Source organism: Tachysurus fulvidraco, chromosome 7, assembly GCF_022655615.1.
Source record: "Tachysurus fulvidraco isolate hzauxx_2018 chromosome 7, HZAU_PFXX_2.0, whole genome shotgun sequence".
Lineage (NCBI taxonomy): Eukaryota > Metazoa > Chordata > Actinopteri > Siluriformes > Bagridae > Tachysurus > Tachysurus fulvidraco.
The window spans coordinates 11,183,475-11,198,688 of record NC_062524.1 but is presented as its reverse complement, the minus strand read 5'-3'; the positions used below and the strand labels follow the sequence as shown (position 1 = coordinate 11,198,688).

At 41.6% G+C, this 15,214-nt stretch overlaps 1 protein-coding gene across 4 annotated transcripts in view; it reads left to right on the top strand.

Moving 5' to 3' along the window:
- Positions 1-5,630: 5,630 nt before the first annotated feature.
- The window catches only part of celf3a (cugbp, Elav-like family member 3a), a 23,379-nt gene continuing 13,795 nt past the window's right edge, over positions 5,631-15,214 (top strand). For 2 of the 4 annotated variants that reach the window (XR_007143425.1, XM_027143901.2), the window contains exons 1-4: positions 5,631-6,800; positions 7,718-7,980; positions 8,698-8,926; positions 9,368-9,450. Coding sequence is in view for 3 of the 4 variants with exons in the window: in XM_027143901.2 (XP_026999702.1) it covers positions 8,782-8,926; positions 9,368-9,450 (228 nt within the window). In the remaining variant the exon portion in view is untranslated. Of the gene's footprint in view, positions 6,801-6,933; positions 7,046-7,717; positions 7,981-8,697; positions 8,927-9,367; positions 9,451-15,214 lie in introns of those variants that run through there. The other 2 variants (XM_027143903.2, XM_027143900.2) reach the window with 2 other exon arrangements.

Sequence of the window (15,214 nt, the reverse complement as noted above, 5' to 3'; positions counted from 1 at the left end):
GGCATGCTGAGTCAAGCTGAGAGAGTTTTATCCTTCCTCCATTCTCTCCTCTTTCTCCTTCTCTCCATTTTTCATTCCTGTTTTCCTTCTCTCCCATTCTTTCTCTTTATTTTCTTTTCTCTCCCTTTCTATACTTCTACCCCTTTGTCTCTCCTTTCTTCTCCCCTTATCTCCCCTTTCCTATCTCTCCCTTTCCTTTCTCTCATTGTCTCCCTTTCCTTTGTCTCCCATTCTCTCTCCTTCTGTCCCTTTCTCTCCCCCTTTCTCTCTTACTATCTCTCTCTCCCTCTCCCTCCTTATCACTCTTTCTCTCTCCCTCCCTATCACTCTTTCTCTCTCCCACCTTCTCTCCCTTTTTCTCTCTGACCTTCTTATTCTCTACTTTTCTTCCTTCTCTTCTTTAAAAAAAGAAATAAAATATGTATTATATAAAATAAATGATATAATAATTAATGCTTTCTAGATGAATAATTAATAAATCATGGACAGATTTGGGTTTTTTTAAAGACATTTTTGCCGTTCTTCTGTAAATTGTCATCAAAACTCATTCTGAAGATTCCACCTAAATAAAATCTATTTTATTTTGTATAGCTTGCCACATAATTGTCATTATTTCATGCAAGTGTGTTGTCAACCTTGAGAGAACGAGACAGAGACCAGACTCGAATGAGACAGACTGAATTATCATGGACTTGTAATGAGTCGGATGCAGGCCAGTTTTCTTGTACTGATTATTTATATCTGATTGGTCAGAATAAATAATAACAATAATAATAATATTAATAATAATAATAATAAATCTTAAAATGCATTTTGTAGCTGCTACAAGTGAGAACAAAACTGGCACTGTGTTCCTGTGGTATAAGGAGAATAAAACACTATGCTGTGCTGCCGTTGGAAAAAAAATCCACTTTTGGTTGGTAATGTAGCATCATATCACATCATGGAAAATCTTTGTGCTTCTCCGCTTATTTATTCCTGGGCTTGTCAACACTCAGCTATGAGTTTTTAAAAGTCCACTCCACTACAGAATCACTGTATAGCCAAAGGTATGTGCACCCTGACCATCACACTCATGTGCTTCTTCCTTAAACAGTTACTACAAAGTTTCAAGCACACAGTTTTGCAGAATGTTCTTATGTATGTTGGAGGATTATCTGTAATTTCCCTTCAAACTTCAAAACCTGTTCCATCATGGCTCCATGAAGATATGGTGTGTGAAGAACTCTAGTGTCCTGCACTGAGCCCTGACTCTGACTCAACACCACTGAACACATTTGTGATGAACTGGAACACAGACTGAACCCCAGACCTCCTCACTCTTACATCATCAGTGTCTGATCTCACTGATGCTCTTGTAGCTGAATGAACACAAATCCACACAGACACAATACAACATCTAGTGGAAAAGGAATAAATCTGGACTGAGATGTTTAACATGAACATGAGTGTGGTGGTCAGGGGTACACATACTTTTGGCCATACATCCTGACCAGGATAAATGATTTAGTAAAGATGAATGAATGAACACAGTAAACTCTCCAGCTTCAACACACTTCTTTGTTTCTTTGTACTTAGAGCTTCACATTTTTTAGATTAGCTGTGATTGGACAGAGGAAGGCTCAGTTGAACCAATCAGCACTGAGGAAGCATGTAATCACTGGACAGTACGCAGATAGTGAGAGCAGACATGCTGAAGAACAACATAATCACACAATGTATTTTATATAATGTACAGATCGAAGGATGGGATTTAAATTTTAAGGCAGCAAACAAATCAATGTCCTTCTTATCCAAGTCTCTAAAGTATTTTAAACAAATGAAAATAAACTGCTCTTTTTCTACAACACACATTATTACAGTAGTGAATATTAGCAGTTTCACCAGTGGAAATCTTCAAGGTTATTAAAACCTGATTAGTTCATAAACCTGATTCTTTAGTCTGATTAACTGAAATCAGCCCATATTTACTGATAAACACACACGCACACAGAACTTCATTTTTCTCAAGCACATCTTTTCCTTTTCTTTGTTGCTTCCAGCTGTGCCCATGGATGCTGCCTGTCAAGAAGATCTCGGTCTGCCTGGCAACAGAGCGGCTTCCAGAGAGCTCCGTGTTTACCTGTGTGTAATGGGAGGTAATTTACTGAACACGCTTTATTAATGTTGAGATGTTGAAGTTTTAGCAGAGTGTCGAATCATCAGCGTGGGTTTTTTTTTTTAATTGTTTTTTTTAGTCTTTTGGGTGCCTGACATGATTTATAAAGGTTAGTAACTGGGTTGGAATAAAGACTGACTGCTGTTTGAATGTGGCAGTGCTGACACAAGCCCAGAGGAACTGATGTTAATTATATAATATATTCTAAAATAAAGTGTTTATCAGAGACTGGAGATGTTATGAGACCACTCAGTTCTCTAGTCTGAATGTATTTGTTCTAACCTTTGTGTGTGTGCATGTGTCTGAGGAAGTGTGTGTGTGTGTTTGTGTGTCTGAGGGAGTAAGTAAGTGAGTGTGTGTTTCTGTGTTGTGTTTCTGTGTCTATGAGAGTTTGTATGTTAGTGTGTTTGAGGGTGTGTCTGAGTGTGTGTGTGTGTGTGTGTGTGTGTTTGTGTGTCTGAGGGAGTAAGTAAGTGAGTGTGTGTTTCTGTGTTGTGTTTCTGTGTCTGAGGTAGTAAGTAAGTGAGTGTGTGTTTCTGTGTTGTGTTTCTGTGTCTGTGAGAGTTTGTATGTGAGTGTGTTTAAGGGTGTGTCTGAGTGAGTGTGTGTGTGTTTCTGTGTTGTTTTTCTGTGTCTGTGAGAGTGTTTACAGTATGTGAGTGTGTTTTAGGAAGTGTCTGAGTGTGTGTGTGTCTGAAGGAGTGAGTGTGTGTGTGTTTCCATTTTGTGTTTCTGTGTCTGTGAGAGTGTTTGTGTGTGTTTGAGGGAGTATCTGAGAGTGTGTGATTGTGTATGTGAGCGTGTTTGAGGGAGTGACTGAGGGGTTGTGTGAGTATGTGTGTGTGTCTATGAGAGAGTGTGTCCATGTGTATGAGAGTGTGTGTGTGTGTGTGTAGGTGTGTGGTATCTCTATACACTGTTTTCACTCCACAGTGATCAAATTTCCTTTCTGTGATTGGAAAACATGCAAATTCCTATTCCGCAGGCATTTCGTTGGACTTTTTGAGGGACACATTTCTTTTTCTATTTGAACTAAAAACATTGTTAATTGACAAACAGAAACATTTTTGTTGTACAGACAAACATTTACATTTTGGCTTGAAGTGTGAATAAAGGACTGAAATGTCCTTGACAATTGCGATATATCCTCAGTGCTTGTGTTTTGAGGAATGTTGCCCATTGCACTTTTACATTTACGGCATTTGTCAGACGTTCTTATTCAGAGCGACCTTTAAAAGTGCTTTGAATTGTCTATCTGTGAATACATTAACACTGGTTCACTCGGTTACAGACTCAGGATGCCATCACCTAAATCAGCAGAATTTAATTATAAATACATAAAACAAACAGGGAAAAGTAAGCGCTGCCTGAGTCATTCAGGAAGAATCTGAAGAATCTTCACCTGCCGTTTAAAGACCGTCAGTGACTCAGCTCATCTAGAGGAAGTTCATTCCACCACTTCGGTGCCAGAACAGAGAAGAGACTTGCTGTTTACTGACCTCTTACCCTGAGATGGTGGGACCTGTCCAGCAGTGCTGGTAGGAGCGAGGTGATAAGAGTGACAAGTGATAAGAGCTTTGAGGTAAGATGGAGATCGTCCATTCTTGGCTTTGTAGGAAGCATCAGTGTTTTGAATCTGGTGTGTTCAGTTACGTGAATCCAGTGGAGGAACACAGCAGTGAGGTGGTGTGTGAGAACTTAGACAATTTGAAACCAAGTCACACTGCTGCATTTTGGATCATTTACAGAGGACGAATTGCGTTCAAAGCCAGACCTGACAGCAGAGAGGTGCAGCAGTCCAGTGTCAAAATGACAAGAGAATGAACAAGTACCTGAGCAGCCTGTGTGGATAAAACAGCCAAATACTTCTGATGTTGTAGAGAACAAACCAACATGAACGTTACAACATTAGCAACACTAAGGAAAAGGACAGCAGGGCAATCAGTTCAGTTCAGTTTGCTAGGATTGTGTTTCAACTGATAAGCCCTTGTCCATGATGACATGTCCTCCAGACATGCTGAGATCCCAGCAGACGTCATGGTACCACAGGGAGTGCTGGAGAAGATAAGTCAGCATAGCAGCGGTAAGAGAACCCTTGTGAGGAAATACCTTCACCAAGAGAGTGTTACTAGTGGGAGAAAAGGAGAGGACCATGTACTGAGCCCTGTGGGACACCAGTGGAGAGGCAGATGCCAATCTCCTCAATGTTACCTGATATGAGGTAACATGGAGGTGGGAAGCAAACCATTCCTATAATACTCCACAAATTCCAAGACACCTTAGGGTAGAAAAGAGAGTCTTGTTGTTGACTGGGTGTGTATCTGTGTGTGTCCATGTGTGGGTGTCTGTGTGAGCATGTGGGTGTCTGTGTTTGTGTGTGCCTGTCAGTGTGTGTGCCTGTTCATGTGTATGTGTGTATCTGTGTGTTTGTGTGTCGGTGTGTCTGTCCATGTGTGTCTAAGTGTGTGTGTGTCTGGGTTTGTGTGTGACTGTTCATGTGTAGGTGTGTGTCTGTGTGCTTGTGTGTCTGTGTGTGTCTGTCCATGTGTGTCTAAATGTGCATGTGTCTGTGTTCGTGTGTGCCTGTCCGTGTGTGTGTCTGTGTGTCTGTGTGTGCCTGTTCATGTGTATGTGTGTGTCTGTATGTTTGTGTGTCAGTGAGTGTATCTGTGTGTGCCTGTCTGTGTGTGTGTGTGTGTGTGTGTGTGTGTGTGTGTGTGTGTGTGTGTGTGTGTGTGTGTGTGTGTGTGTGTGCGTGCGTGCACGGGTGTTACTGACACACCTCCTATAAGGATCCAGATGAGTACAGTACACAAACAATCCTGTTATTTTTTTCTGCATTGTTTGCACTGTACATATTTATTGTGAACTCATTTGTGTTTATTTAGATCTAAATTATTATTAAGCCTCTGGTTATATTTTTATAACTCGAGTCATTCTTCTTTGTCTGTGATTACTTGAATAACCGCCAGGTGTCGTTAGGCATGACGCCAGCTTCATTTCTGTGCTTTTAACCAGATCTTATAAAGCTTGCTTTCATTGTGTATTAACCAGATCCTTTTTTGTTTGTTTGTTTGTTTGTTTTGACGTGTGTGAATGTAAAGTCGGGTCAAAAGGTGAATAAACTTCAGTCTGCACACTGGGATGTAGATGGGCGTTTAGGAGCATGGAGCAGATGGCCAAACCAAGAGATTCCTTTAAAACCAAGCCGTTCATCTCTTTTTTTTTTGTCTGAGAAAAAGGAGAAGAAATAGCACGCGATGTTTGAGTTGTCTTGATTGTATCAAGTGGTTGTTGATTTTCAGTATTAGCTGGCTGTTGTTCTTCCTTTCCTGTCATTTTTAAGCCGAAAATCCGAAAGACTGGACGGAGATAAAGCTGCAGGTTCTCACACACACACACACACACACACACACACACACACACACACACACACACACACACACACACACACACACACACACACACACACACACACACAAACGAGGGGGGTATTTTGAGTCACGGAAATCGTGATCGTGGTGGAGTTTCAGCACCGCGGCCAGAGCCCTGTGAGAACAAAAGGCGGATTAGCGTCCTGAAATCAGGCACCGTCTCTAAATTACTCCCTCAAACACAAAACGAAAATTTATTATTTAGTCGAATATAATAAGCAGACCGTCCAAAATTATCTGGAAAATATTAACCTTCAAAGTTGCATTCCCTGAAAAATGTGCGGTTGAATTTGTTCAGTCATTTAAGAGAAATGATGTCTAGTTTACATAAACAATATTATGGTTCTCATCAAAACTTGATATTTCATTGCTTACACCCAAAAACGTGGGTCAGTCAGAGTTAATAGAATATACTACGTTTTTGAATATACACGTTTTTATTTACTAGACTAAGCTATAGTATAGTATTGATACATGGTAACATGGCTGTGGCAAAGCTTTAGTGACCAGGTTCAATCCTCAGCTCAGGTCAGAGCATGGGGTTTGATTTTATTCAAAGTTTTGAAAATACATGATAAAATTGTCTTGAAAACTGACAAACACATATAAATTGATTCAATTCAATTTTATTTGTATAGCTCCTACCACAAAGCAGCTTCAGGGAAACAAGTTATGAATTCTGGATACAGATTTTAAATGTATAAATTTATTTCTAAAGCGCAAGCCAAAAGTGACAGAGGTGAGAAAATACTCATGAAAAGACAACATGAGGAAGAAACTTGAGAGGAACCAAACTCTCATCTACAGTAGGTGACACTGGAGCGTGAGATTCTAGAAACCTACTATTACATTTATTGAGCTTTATTTTCTGTTATACAAAATTGAAACAAATATTTTTTCTGATAGTCATAATCTCCTGTTTTTTGGTGTGGATTTAAAACAAGGACTCAGTAGTGAGTAGCTCCAGCGTTCTTGTTGATAATTTCAAACACTCTTTCAGCTTGATGCAACTGTTTCCAGGAGGCTGGTGGGAATGTTGCTCCATGTGGTGAAGATGGCTTCACGAAGGGCATCCACAGTCTGAAACTGTCGTCCGTTTCTTTAAACTTCCCTTGCCATCCATCCCCACACATTCTCAAGGAGATTTACATCATTGAAACAACTTCCAGAAGTGCAACGTTATTGTCCTGGAAGAAGTCCATCATCAGGTGGGTGTTGTGAATTGTTCAAAGACCCAGTCATTACCGCACAGACGAGAGCTTTCGGTCAAGAAGGATGCCTGCTGCCCCATGTCGTGGCTTTCAAAGACGTTTTTTGTTCTTTAAGGCCTTATCTTGAAGATGCCATCTTATGGTTATTGGGCTGCAGTCAGCATCAGTAATGGCCTTAATTTGGGTCGATGATCGGCCGGTGTCTTCGCAGACATCCTGTCGGATCCTCCGGCTCAGTGCAGGTGAAATTTTGGGTCTACCATCTTTTTTGTCCCATAACTCTCAGGATCTTTTAAGAAACTGAAAATGACTGTCTTACTACGTCCAACCTCGGCATGAGAGTGCTTGCTTGTGCAGCTCAACAATCCTGCCATTGTGAGATCATGACAGTGTGACTGTCTGAAGGAAAATTACATTAAAGCCATGTATTTGCATATAATTTAACTTATAAAGGCTATGGTCTTAAACTTCTTCTCAGCTGTTTGAGTTTAAGTGCAGTTTTGCAATAAATTGCCTACTCTGTTTTTTGTCTCTTGCTCTTGTTTTTCGTTTTGGCATTTTGAAGAAGTTTATACAACCTGGTTACGTTCCACCAGTGCGAAGTGTGAATACCTGTAATATTTTCCCTGGTCTTAAGATTTTGTTCAGGAGTGTACAGTATATGTATATATACAGTAGGCCTATATATATTTGTATAGGTCATACATTTCTTTTAATCCGACAGCTGACATACTTCCTTTTTCCTACTGTGGTCTATTTTCAGCATGTAAGCTGATCGAAATCCATTGCATTTGCAGTTTAGATGTATGCATTCTAAATATAGCGTAAAACGCCTGACGTGTCCTGTGCGTGTTGTGAAAATTGGGAAAATGTCGACGTTCCCTTAAGCAGTCATCCCGTTTTTCTACACCCAGGGGGAGGTCTGGACACGGACAGGGGGAGACACCGACTTACGACGTCAAAGCAAAGGACTACACAGATTCACATCCCAGACACTGGGTAGCCTCCTACCATCATCTTCTCCGTTACGGGATTGGGTTTGTTATTGTTGGTGTTTTCTGAGGCTTCGTGTTAGGGATCTGGACACTGAGCATCTCATAGCTGGTGGATTATCAGCCTGTCGAAGCCTTCCATCAGAAGTGAAAGTGTGGGAAGACGCGATCAGGACGGATTAAAGGTGACTGATGCACAGATTTCTGTTTGTCTACATGTCGGTGGTTTTAATTCTTGTGGCTCCATAAAGAGGCTACAGCGCGCGGGCTGAAAGCAAAGCAAGTGAACAAACAAATAAACATCAGGATTGAGTATAGAGAGAGAGAGAGAGAGAGAGAGAGAGAGAGAGAGAGAGAGAGAGAGAGATAACGGTACGTTTGCACGTTTCCTAAAAGATGAGCCTTGGAGACGTGCGTCAGATGCGCGTTTTGTATTTTAATGTAGAAACGTGTTGCGTTACGCTTTTAAGTCACGTACGGTAGATGCGTGCGCTCATGACAAAGAACAACACACACACACACACACACACACACACACACACACACACACACACACACACACACACACACACACACACGCCTATATGCATCTATGCCGGATTAAACAAAGAAGCGTCTCGCGCACAGCCCTTGTCCTACATTTCCACTGCTCTTTAACACAACAGTTTCCAGCTCAAACAGCACAAATAACAAGCAGTAAAGACGCCGAGTTCTGAGACCCAGTGCATTTTCATGATGACATTTGTGTCTTGTTTGTGATTGGGATTGTGTTTGTGTGCTCTGTGTATTTATTGTCAGTCTGAAAGATCAGCTGCTTGAGCTCAATATGTATGAGGTTTACAGGTTTGTCCTTTCACTCCGTACAGTCTCTATATTCATTCGTACATTTTCTTAACCCACAGGCTTTTTCCCCCCAAAGGGAAGCTTTGGGAAGCGTCTGACCTCGTAAAAGAAGAAGCAGAGTCGCAGCTTCGTCACCGTCCCCAATGAAGGAGCCGGACGCCATCAAGCTCTTCATCGGCCAGATCCCTCGCAATCTGGAGGAGAAGGACCTCAAGCCTATCTTTGAGCAGTTTGGAAAGATCTATGAACTGACCGTGATCAAGGACAAGTACACAGGCATGCACAAAGGTAATTCAGCCTGATGTGACACTGCTATATCGAGCAGACGTGCACAAGGGGACACGAGACAGAGACAGACTAGACCTCGGTAGTGAGTCTCCAGACGGTAGCTGTTTGAGTTATAAAATAAACAATTTTATAATCAATCCATTTATTATCGTTTATTATTTCATACGTCAGCCTCTATAACACTTTCAGTGCCTTTGTCTTTTTAAAATAATGTTCAAGAAAGACCGAATCGATATTTAAGGGAATTATTTATCCGCAGTCAAGAGATAAGGAAATCACAGTTTTACAATTGTACTGTGTGATTTTCACATATATAAAGAGCTTCAGCACTCTGTTGTTGTTCTCCAGGTCCCTGCTCTATTTATCGTGCCATTTGAGTTAATGGCCATGATGATGTGCGATCAATTCAGATTATTTTTTTCCCCCTCTTGCCTCTGACAGGATGCGCGTTCTTGACGTACTGTGCCAGAGAGTCTGCACTGAAAGCCCAAAATGCCTTACATGAGCAGAAGACATTGCCAGGGGTGAGTATCTGCTCATAATATTGTTACAGGCTCATTACGGTACCGAAATAAGAAAGCTTAACTATATTGCAGAGTCTGTTGTTTTATGCCGCTTTTTTTTTTTAAATGATGAGATATTAGAGGTGCATTAGAACACAAAATTTACACGGACAGTGCATTGTGCTTTGGGGCCCTGGATGTCTTTGCCAACTGAACAGACCCTAATTAAGTGATGTAGGAGGGGCGTAATCCTTGAGAAGCATCCCTGATTGTGGTGCTCTCTCTCTCCCCCCCCCTCTCTCTCTGAAGTTGTTGATTAGCTAACTTGCTCAGACCATCTGCTCGATCTGTGCAATAATGTGCAACCTGCAAACGCACAAAAACCCCTTCAAACTGCTTCCCCCTGAAGAATTCCCTCTTCCGATCCTTATGTTCTGCCTCAGATCAACCCTCTCTTCCTTCTTTATTATATCTGAGCCAGGATAAGCAACAGGAAGACGCCATTTCAGACAAGCGCTGAGGGTCCTGTGGAAAAAGGTCATCGAGGGTTCATTACATTAACGACAAGGCTTTATTAGGACGACGCTCTCTCAGCTACCATCAGCTGGCCAATCCAGTCGGATATGAGGCAGGCAGTAAAGACCCGAGGCGGGAGGGCTCCTCTTCTTCCTTTAAAATCGGATTTGGGAGAATGTAATTGTCACAAAGGGAAAGCAGAGAATGTCATAAAGGAAGCACGGCATGCGTGATTTAGCTCGGCGCGGGATTTACACACGCTGTACTAGCAGATGCTGTCAGACTCGTGATTCAGGGTGTGTGTGAAACAGAAGAGGCTGCAGGGGGATTACGGATGAAACCCAACTGTTCATGCAGTTGGGATGGAGTCTAAAACTGTGATTCATAGCTCCTTAATGAGGCTGAGAACGATTCGGATATTGTTCCAGGGCAGGATAGTTTTTGCTTGATCGATGCAACACAATTTGATTGAACCGGTATTGAAATAAAGTGCAGTCACCTAACCCTGGTTTATGTTCTCAGGTATTATTTTTAGTGCTTTAGCAAATGTATGTGTGTGTGTGTGTGTGTGTGTGTGTGTGTGTGTGTGTGTGTGTGTGTGTGTGTGTGCGCAAGATTTAAGCATGCATCCCAGTAGTGTCCTGTTCCAAATCCTGTTATTAGCATGACAGTAGACTGACCTCTGTGACCTTTCAAAGACGAGCCCAGTGGGTGCCCCCCCCTTAATTCCTCCCCTTCTTCTCAATCCCTCCATCCTTCCATTCGTCGACCCTCATCACCTAAGCCTCCAAACCTGAACCCCCTTCCCCCCTTTCTTTCACTACTACAATGAAAAGCACATTAAACAACAGCAGCCTCTCTTTTCCTCTCTCTCTCTCTCTCTCTCTCTCTCTCTCTCTTTCTCTCTCTCTCTCTCGCTCTCGCTCTCACATACATACACACACACACACACACACGGACTGACAGCACCTGCCTGTGAAGCCACGCCCCCCCGTCCTCTGTCAGTCATATAGAATTGGCATGACAATGCACCTCCATTAAGGCGTGTGTGTGTGTGTGTGTGTGTGTGTGTGTGATTCAGATAAGGACGCTAAACTGGATACACACAAAAATGAACAGCATGAGTCATCCTTTTTAACCTTCAGCCATTTCTATTCTTTTCTTATTTCTCTCTCTGTGTCTCGCTCTCTGTCTCTCTATTAAATGTTTCATGTTTTTCTTAGGTCTCGCATATGTTGAATGGTTTAGCTGAGTGCCGAGGGACCGTTTAGTGAAGAGCCCTAGGAACGGAGGAAAGGGAAAGAGAGAGAGAGGGAGAGAGATGGAGGGTGGGGGGAGGGATATGGGCAGCACGGGTTGGAACAGATGGTATAGTCGCAGTGGCACCTGGCCCTATGTTTAATTTCAGGTGAGAGGCACACAGACTATAGACTGAGCGAGGTGATAGAACAGACAAAGAAAGAGGAAAGGGGTGTGTGTGTGTGTGTGTGTGTGGTTGGGTGGGACGGGGGGTGGTATTTGGTTGGTGATCTAGCCTGTCCTTTCTACCCAGACTCTCCTTCAGTCTTTTCATCTCCCCCCAACCTATCACTTGCTATCTCTTGCTCCGTGTATCCAGTTGCCATCCCAACGTGTTGTTTGCTCAAGCACGGCTCGTCACGCACTCGGGCACAACAAAGCTCCAGGCATACGCAGGCGCACACATACGCATAATGGCATCCTTATGGAAATCTGTCGTGCCACTCTTACCCTGCCTTAGGGGCTCTTATTCATCACGCTTATATATTCCCACAGAAGTCGACACCCTACATCCTGGTGTGCTCAGAGAATGCGGTGACTCTGTAAACACGTCAGGAAATGTCTCCACTTTGAATCTGTGTGAATGATAATACTTATAATGTGATGTGATATCCTGTGTCCTGGTATCATGATACAGATCACTGATCTCCTTCTTTAATGATGGTTTATTCAAATGAATTATACACCAAATGGAAACGGAGCTTTTTTTTACGTTCTTTCAGATTTTATTGTACTTTCCTGCTTTTCACTTTTGCTTACGAATGCAAGCAGCACTGCGGTAATAAACGATGATGATGATGATGTTGAAATCACCTCAAGTCTCAAGAGATGATTTTTTTTTCCTTATCTCACCCTCCCTCACCTCGGGCTACCAGAATCCCTTTAAAGTGTCTGAAATATGAGATATTTCTGAATGTCTTCTAAAAGAGTTTAAAATAAACCCGATGATCTTTTTGAGAACGTTGAAGTTTTCTGTCGTGTGTGTTTCCAGTGTTACTGGACCTCTGAAAACATAAACGCTTTCGTGCTCCGTCCATCATCCACCCATTACGCTGCTGCGTTAAATTTGGCCTGGGATCAGTTACCGCTCCCGCCTCTTCAGAGCGCTCAACTGAGGTCAGTTTGAGGCAGGACGGACGGAGCCGCGCTTCATCTGTAGATCAGAATCTTATTTTGTGTTGGCCAGAGCCATGTTTCTCATCAGCGTGTGTAGAATTAACCCTGACTTAATGAACATTTAACAGCATTAGCATGCTTCATGATTGGTCTGGTTGAGGACAGTTCTGCATGGAACATGGCAGAAAAGGTCAGATTAAGCCGTGTGTGTGTGTGTGTGTGTGTTTGGGGGAGTGAATGTGATGTGCTGGTGTTGTGGGTGAGGGGAGGGCAGGTGTTGTGACTAAATGTGAGGGGGGTTTGCTGTGTGTGTGTGTGTGTGCGTGTGTGTGCGTGTGTGTGTGTGCGTGTGTGTGTGTGTTGGTAGGCTGAATCTTTTCAGGATTTCTTTCTTCATCAGATATCAGTTGTTTAATTCATTAGTATTTGCCTTTATTGTTATTTATATAATCTGTAATGGAGTGTGTGTGTGTGTGTGTGTGTGTGTGTGTGTGTGTTTTCTATACTTGGTAAAGTAGTTACAGTGAAAATGAAGTGCATGTTAGTGTCAGTATCTGTACGTGATGCCGGGATAAGACAGATTCATTGTGGGAATGAATGAGGGGGTGAAAGGCTGGAGTGCCGGGAACAAGGGCCAAGGCAGCGAGGTGAAAAGAGGGGTAATTATAAAGAAATTGGAGGCATAAATGAGGAAGGGGAGAGAGGGGGAAGGGTAAAAATGAATGAATGAAAATTTGACATAATGAGCTACGAGTGGTGAGGGGGGAGGGTGTGTGTGTGTGTGTGTGTGTGTGTGTGTGTGTGTGTGTTGGGGGCAGCCTCTATCAGCTTAAACTCAGACATCTGTTAGGGTTTGTGTGCGTGGTCTTTGGTGATTAAATTCAGATCAGATAGCTGTGATTCTTTCCCAATGTATTAACACAAAAAAACAAACAACAACAAAAAACCTCTTCATCTTCATCCTTAACGTAAAGATTTCACTTCACATAAAATAATACTACTGCTAAATTAACTAGCGAATATCTTCTGAATTCCAGACACAGTTCTGTTTCTGCTTTTCTCATGATTTTATTCATATGATTATTTTTCTCAACTCACATCTCAAGAATTCCATAGAATCAGAGAATTCTTCAGCCTGTGATTTGTGTAAATTAGTCTGATTCTTCAGTCCAGATTCACATCTGTTCAGAATCGATTAAACACAGTTTGAGAGGATGATGATGATAATGATGATGAGGATGATGCTGGTCCATGTTAGAGAAGGTTGATTCAAAGATATTGGAAATCCATATTGGAAATTGGAATTCCAAATTCAGTTCAAAAAACATTTATTCCAAATTCAGTTCAATTTAATTTTATTTGTATCGCATGTTTTGTCTCAAAGCAGCTTTACAGAACATAAGAAATATAGTACAAAACGTTCAGGATAAATATAAGAGTTATATTTATATGTGTTTGTATTTATCCCTAATGAACAAGTCTTAGGTGACTGTGGTGAGGAAAAACTCCCTTAGATGGAAGAGGAAGAAACCTTGAAAGGAACCAGACTCAAAAGTGAAGCTCATCCTCATGTGGGTGACACCGGAGAGTGTGATATACTGTCTTAAATAAAATGTTATAAATATGCAGTCTGATAATTGCGTATTGATGAGGAGGTTGTTGTCCTCAAAGACCACATGGAATTGGCATCTTCTCTTAGAATGTTTGGAAATCTTCATGAAGTGGAATCCAACAATTCTAAACTAACTCATTAGTCAGTGTAGAGATGATAAAATTGGTGCTATACATTCATATTTACTTTTGTTTGGAATTTACCAGCGTTTAATGTATGTTTTGTTGCGTTCGAATTAATCGGGAAGATTTGTTATAAAAACAAAACAGTTCGATAGCTGTAGAGAAAAAAGTGTTGTATGTTGTCGAGGATTCCCGTTTGGAAAACTGACATCTGGCTGTTTGTGTTTAATTCATTTTCAATGACAGCGTCAGCGACTAGATGTGGGTGTGTCATAAGTGACATGACAAATTTGAGAAAAAAATGAACTTCATGCGAGTACAGAGTGACTCGGTGCGGCGACTACCAATGAGGAGTGAAGAGCGTAGAGCGGTGCGGTCCGTGATAAAGATCACAGGCTGCTTCTCCTTCATCTCGTAGAAACGCTAAACACCAAATCTCCCTTCAGAATGTTTCATTTTAGTCTAAAAAAAGATTTATTGTTAAATAAAGTTGTTACTATAACAACCATTAGTAGGAGGAACCCTGACTGATGTGAACGCAGCATAAAGGTAAAAAGTCATGCTGGTAATCTGACAAATCTCAGCTTTGTCTTCTTAAACATTTGTCCTTGGTGAAAGCGGAAGGTTAACCATCGTAAACCGTCTCACAAGCAGCATGAATAATGGCGTCAGGTTCCTATTTACATTTACGTCACTATATATTTTATAAATCTGACCTGGTGTGTTAAGTTCAGTCTTCCTGATGCACCTTTAATCAACACCAGACACTTAAACACTTGCACATGTGCAGTGAAAGGAACATACAGACCTTTGAGACGTGAGACGTGAGACCTGTGTGCAGTAAATAATGTAATAAAGGTTATATTCGACTCGTGTGTCATACAAATAAAATCGTGATCCGAATCGTTAACCGCGTTGTCTATGTGACTGTTAAATCCAGTTTAATAGCTGTGATTGGTAATAGGTGTTAACTCGGAGGAAACGTCCCAGAGTAACGTTTTTGTTTTCTTAAATCTATTGATTATTAGTGCCATGGAGCTTCTGAGAACAGTTCAGTGGTTCAGGGATATTGAGTGGTTCAGATGTTGAAGGATTTGAGAGTGACGTGTGTTTGTTCACA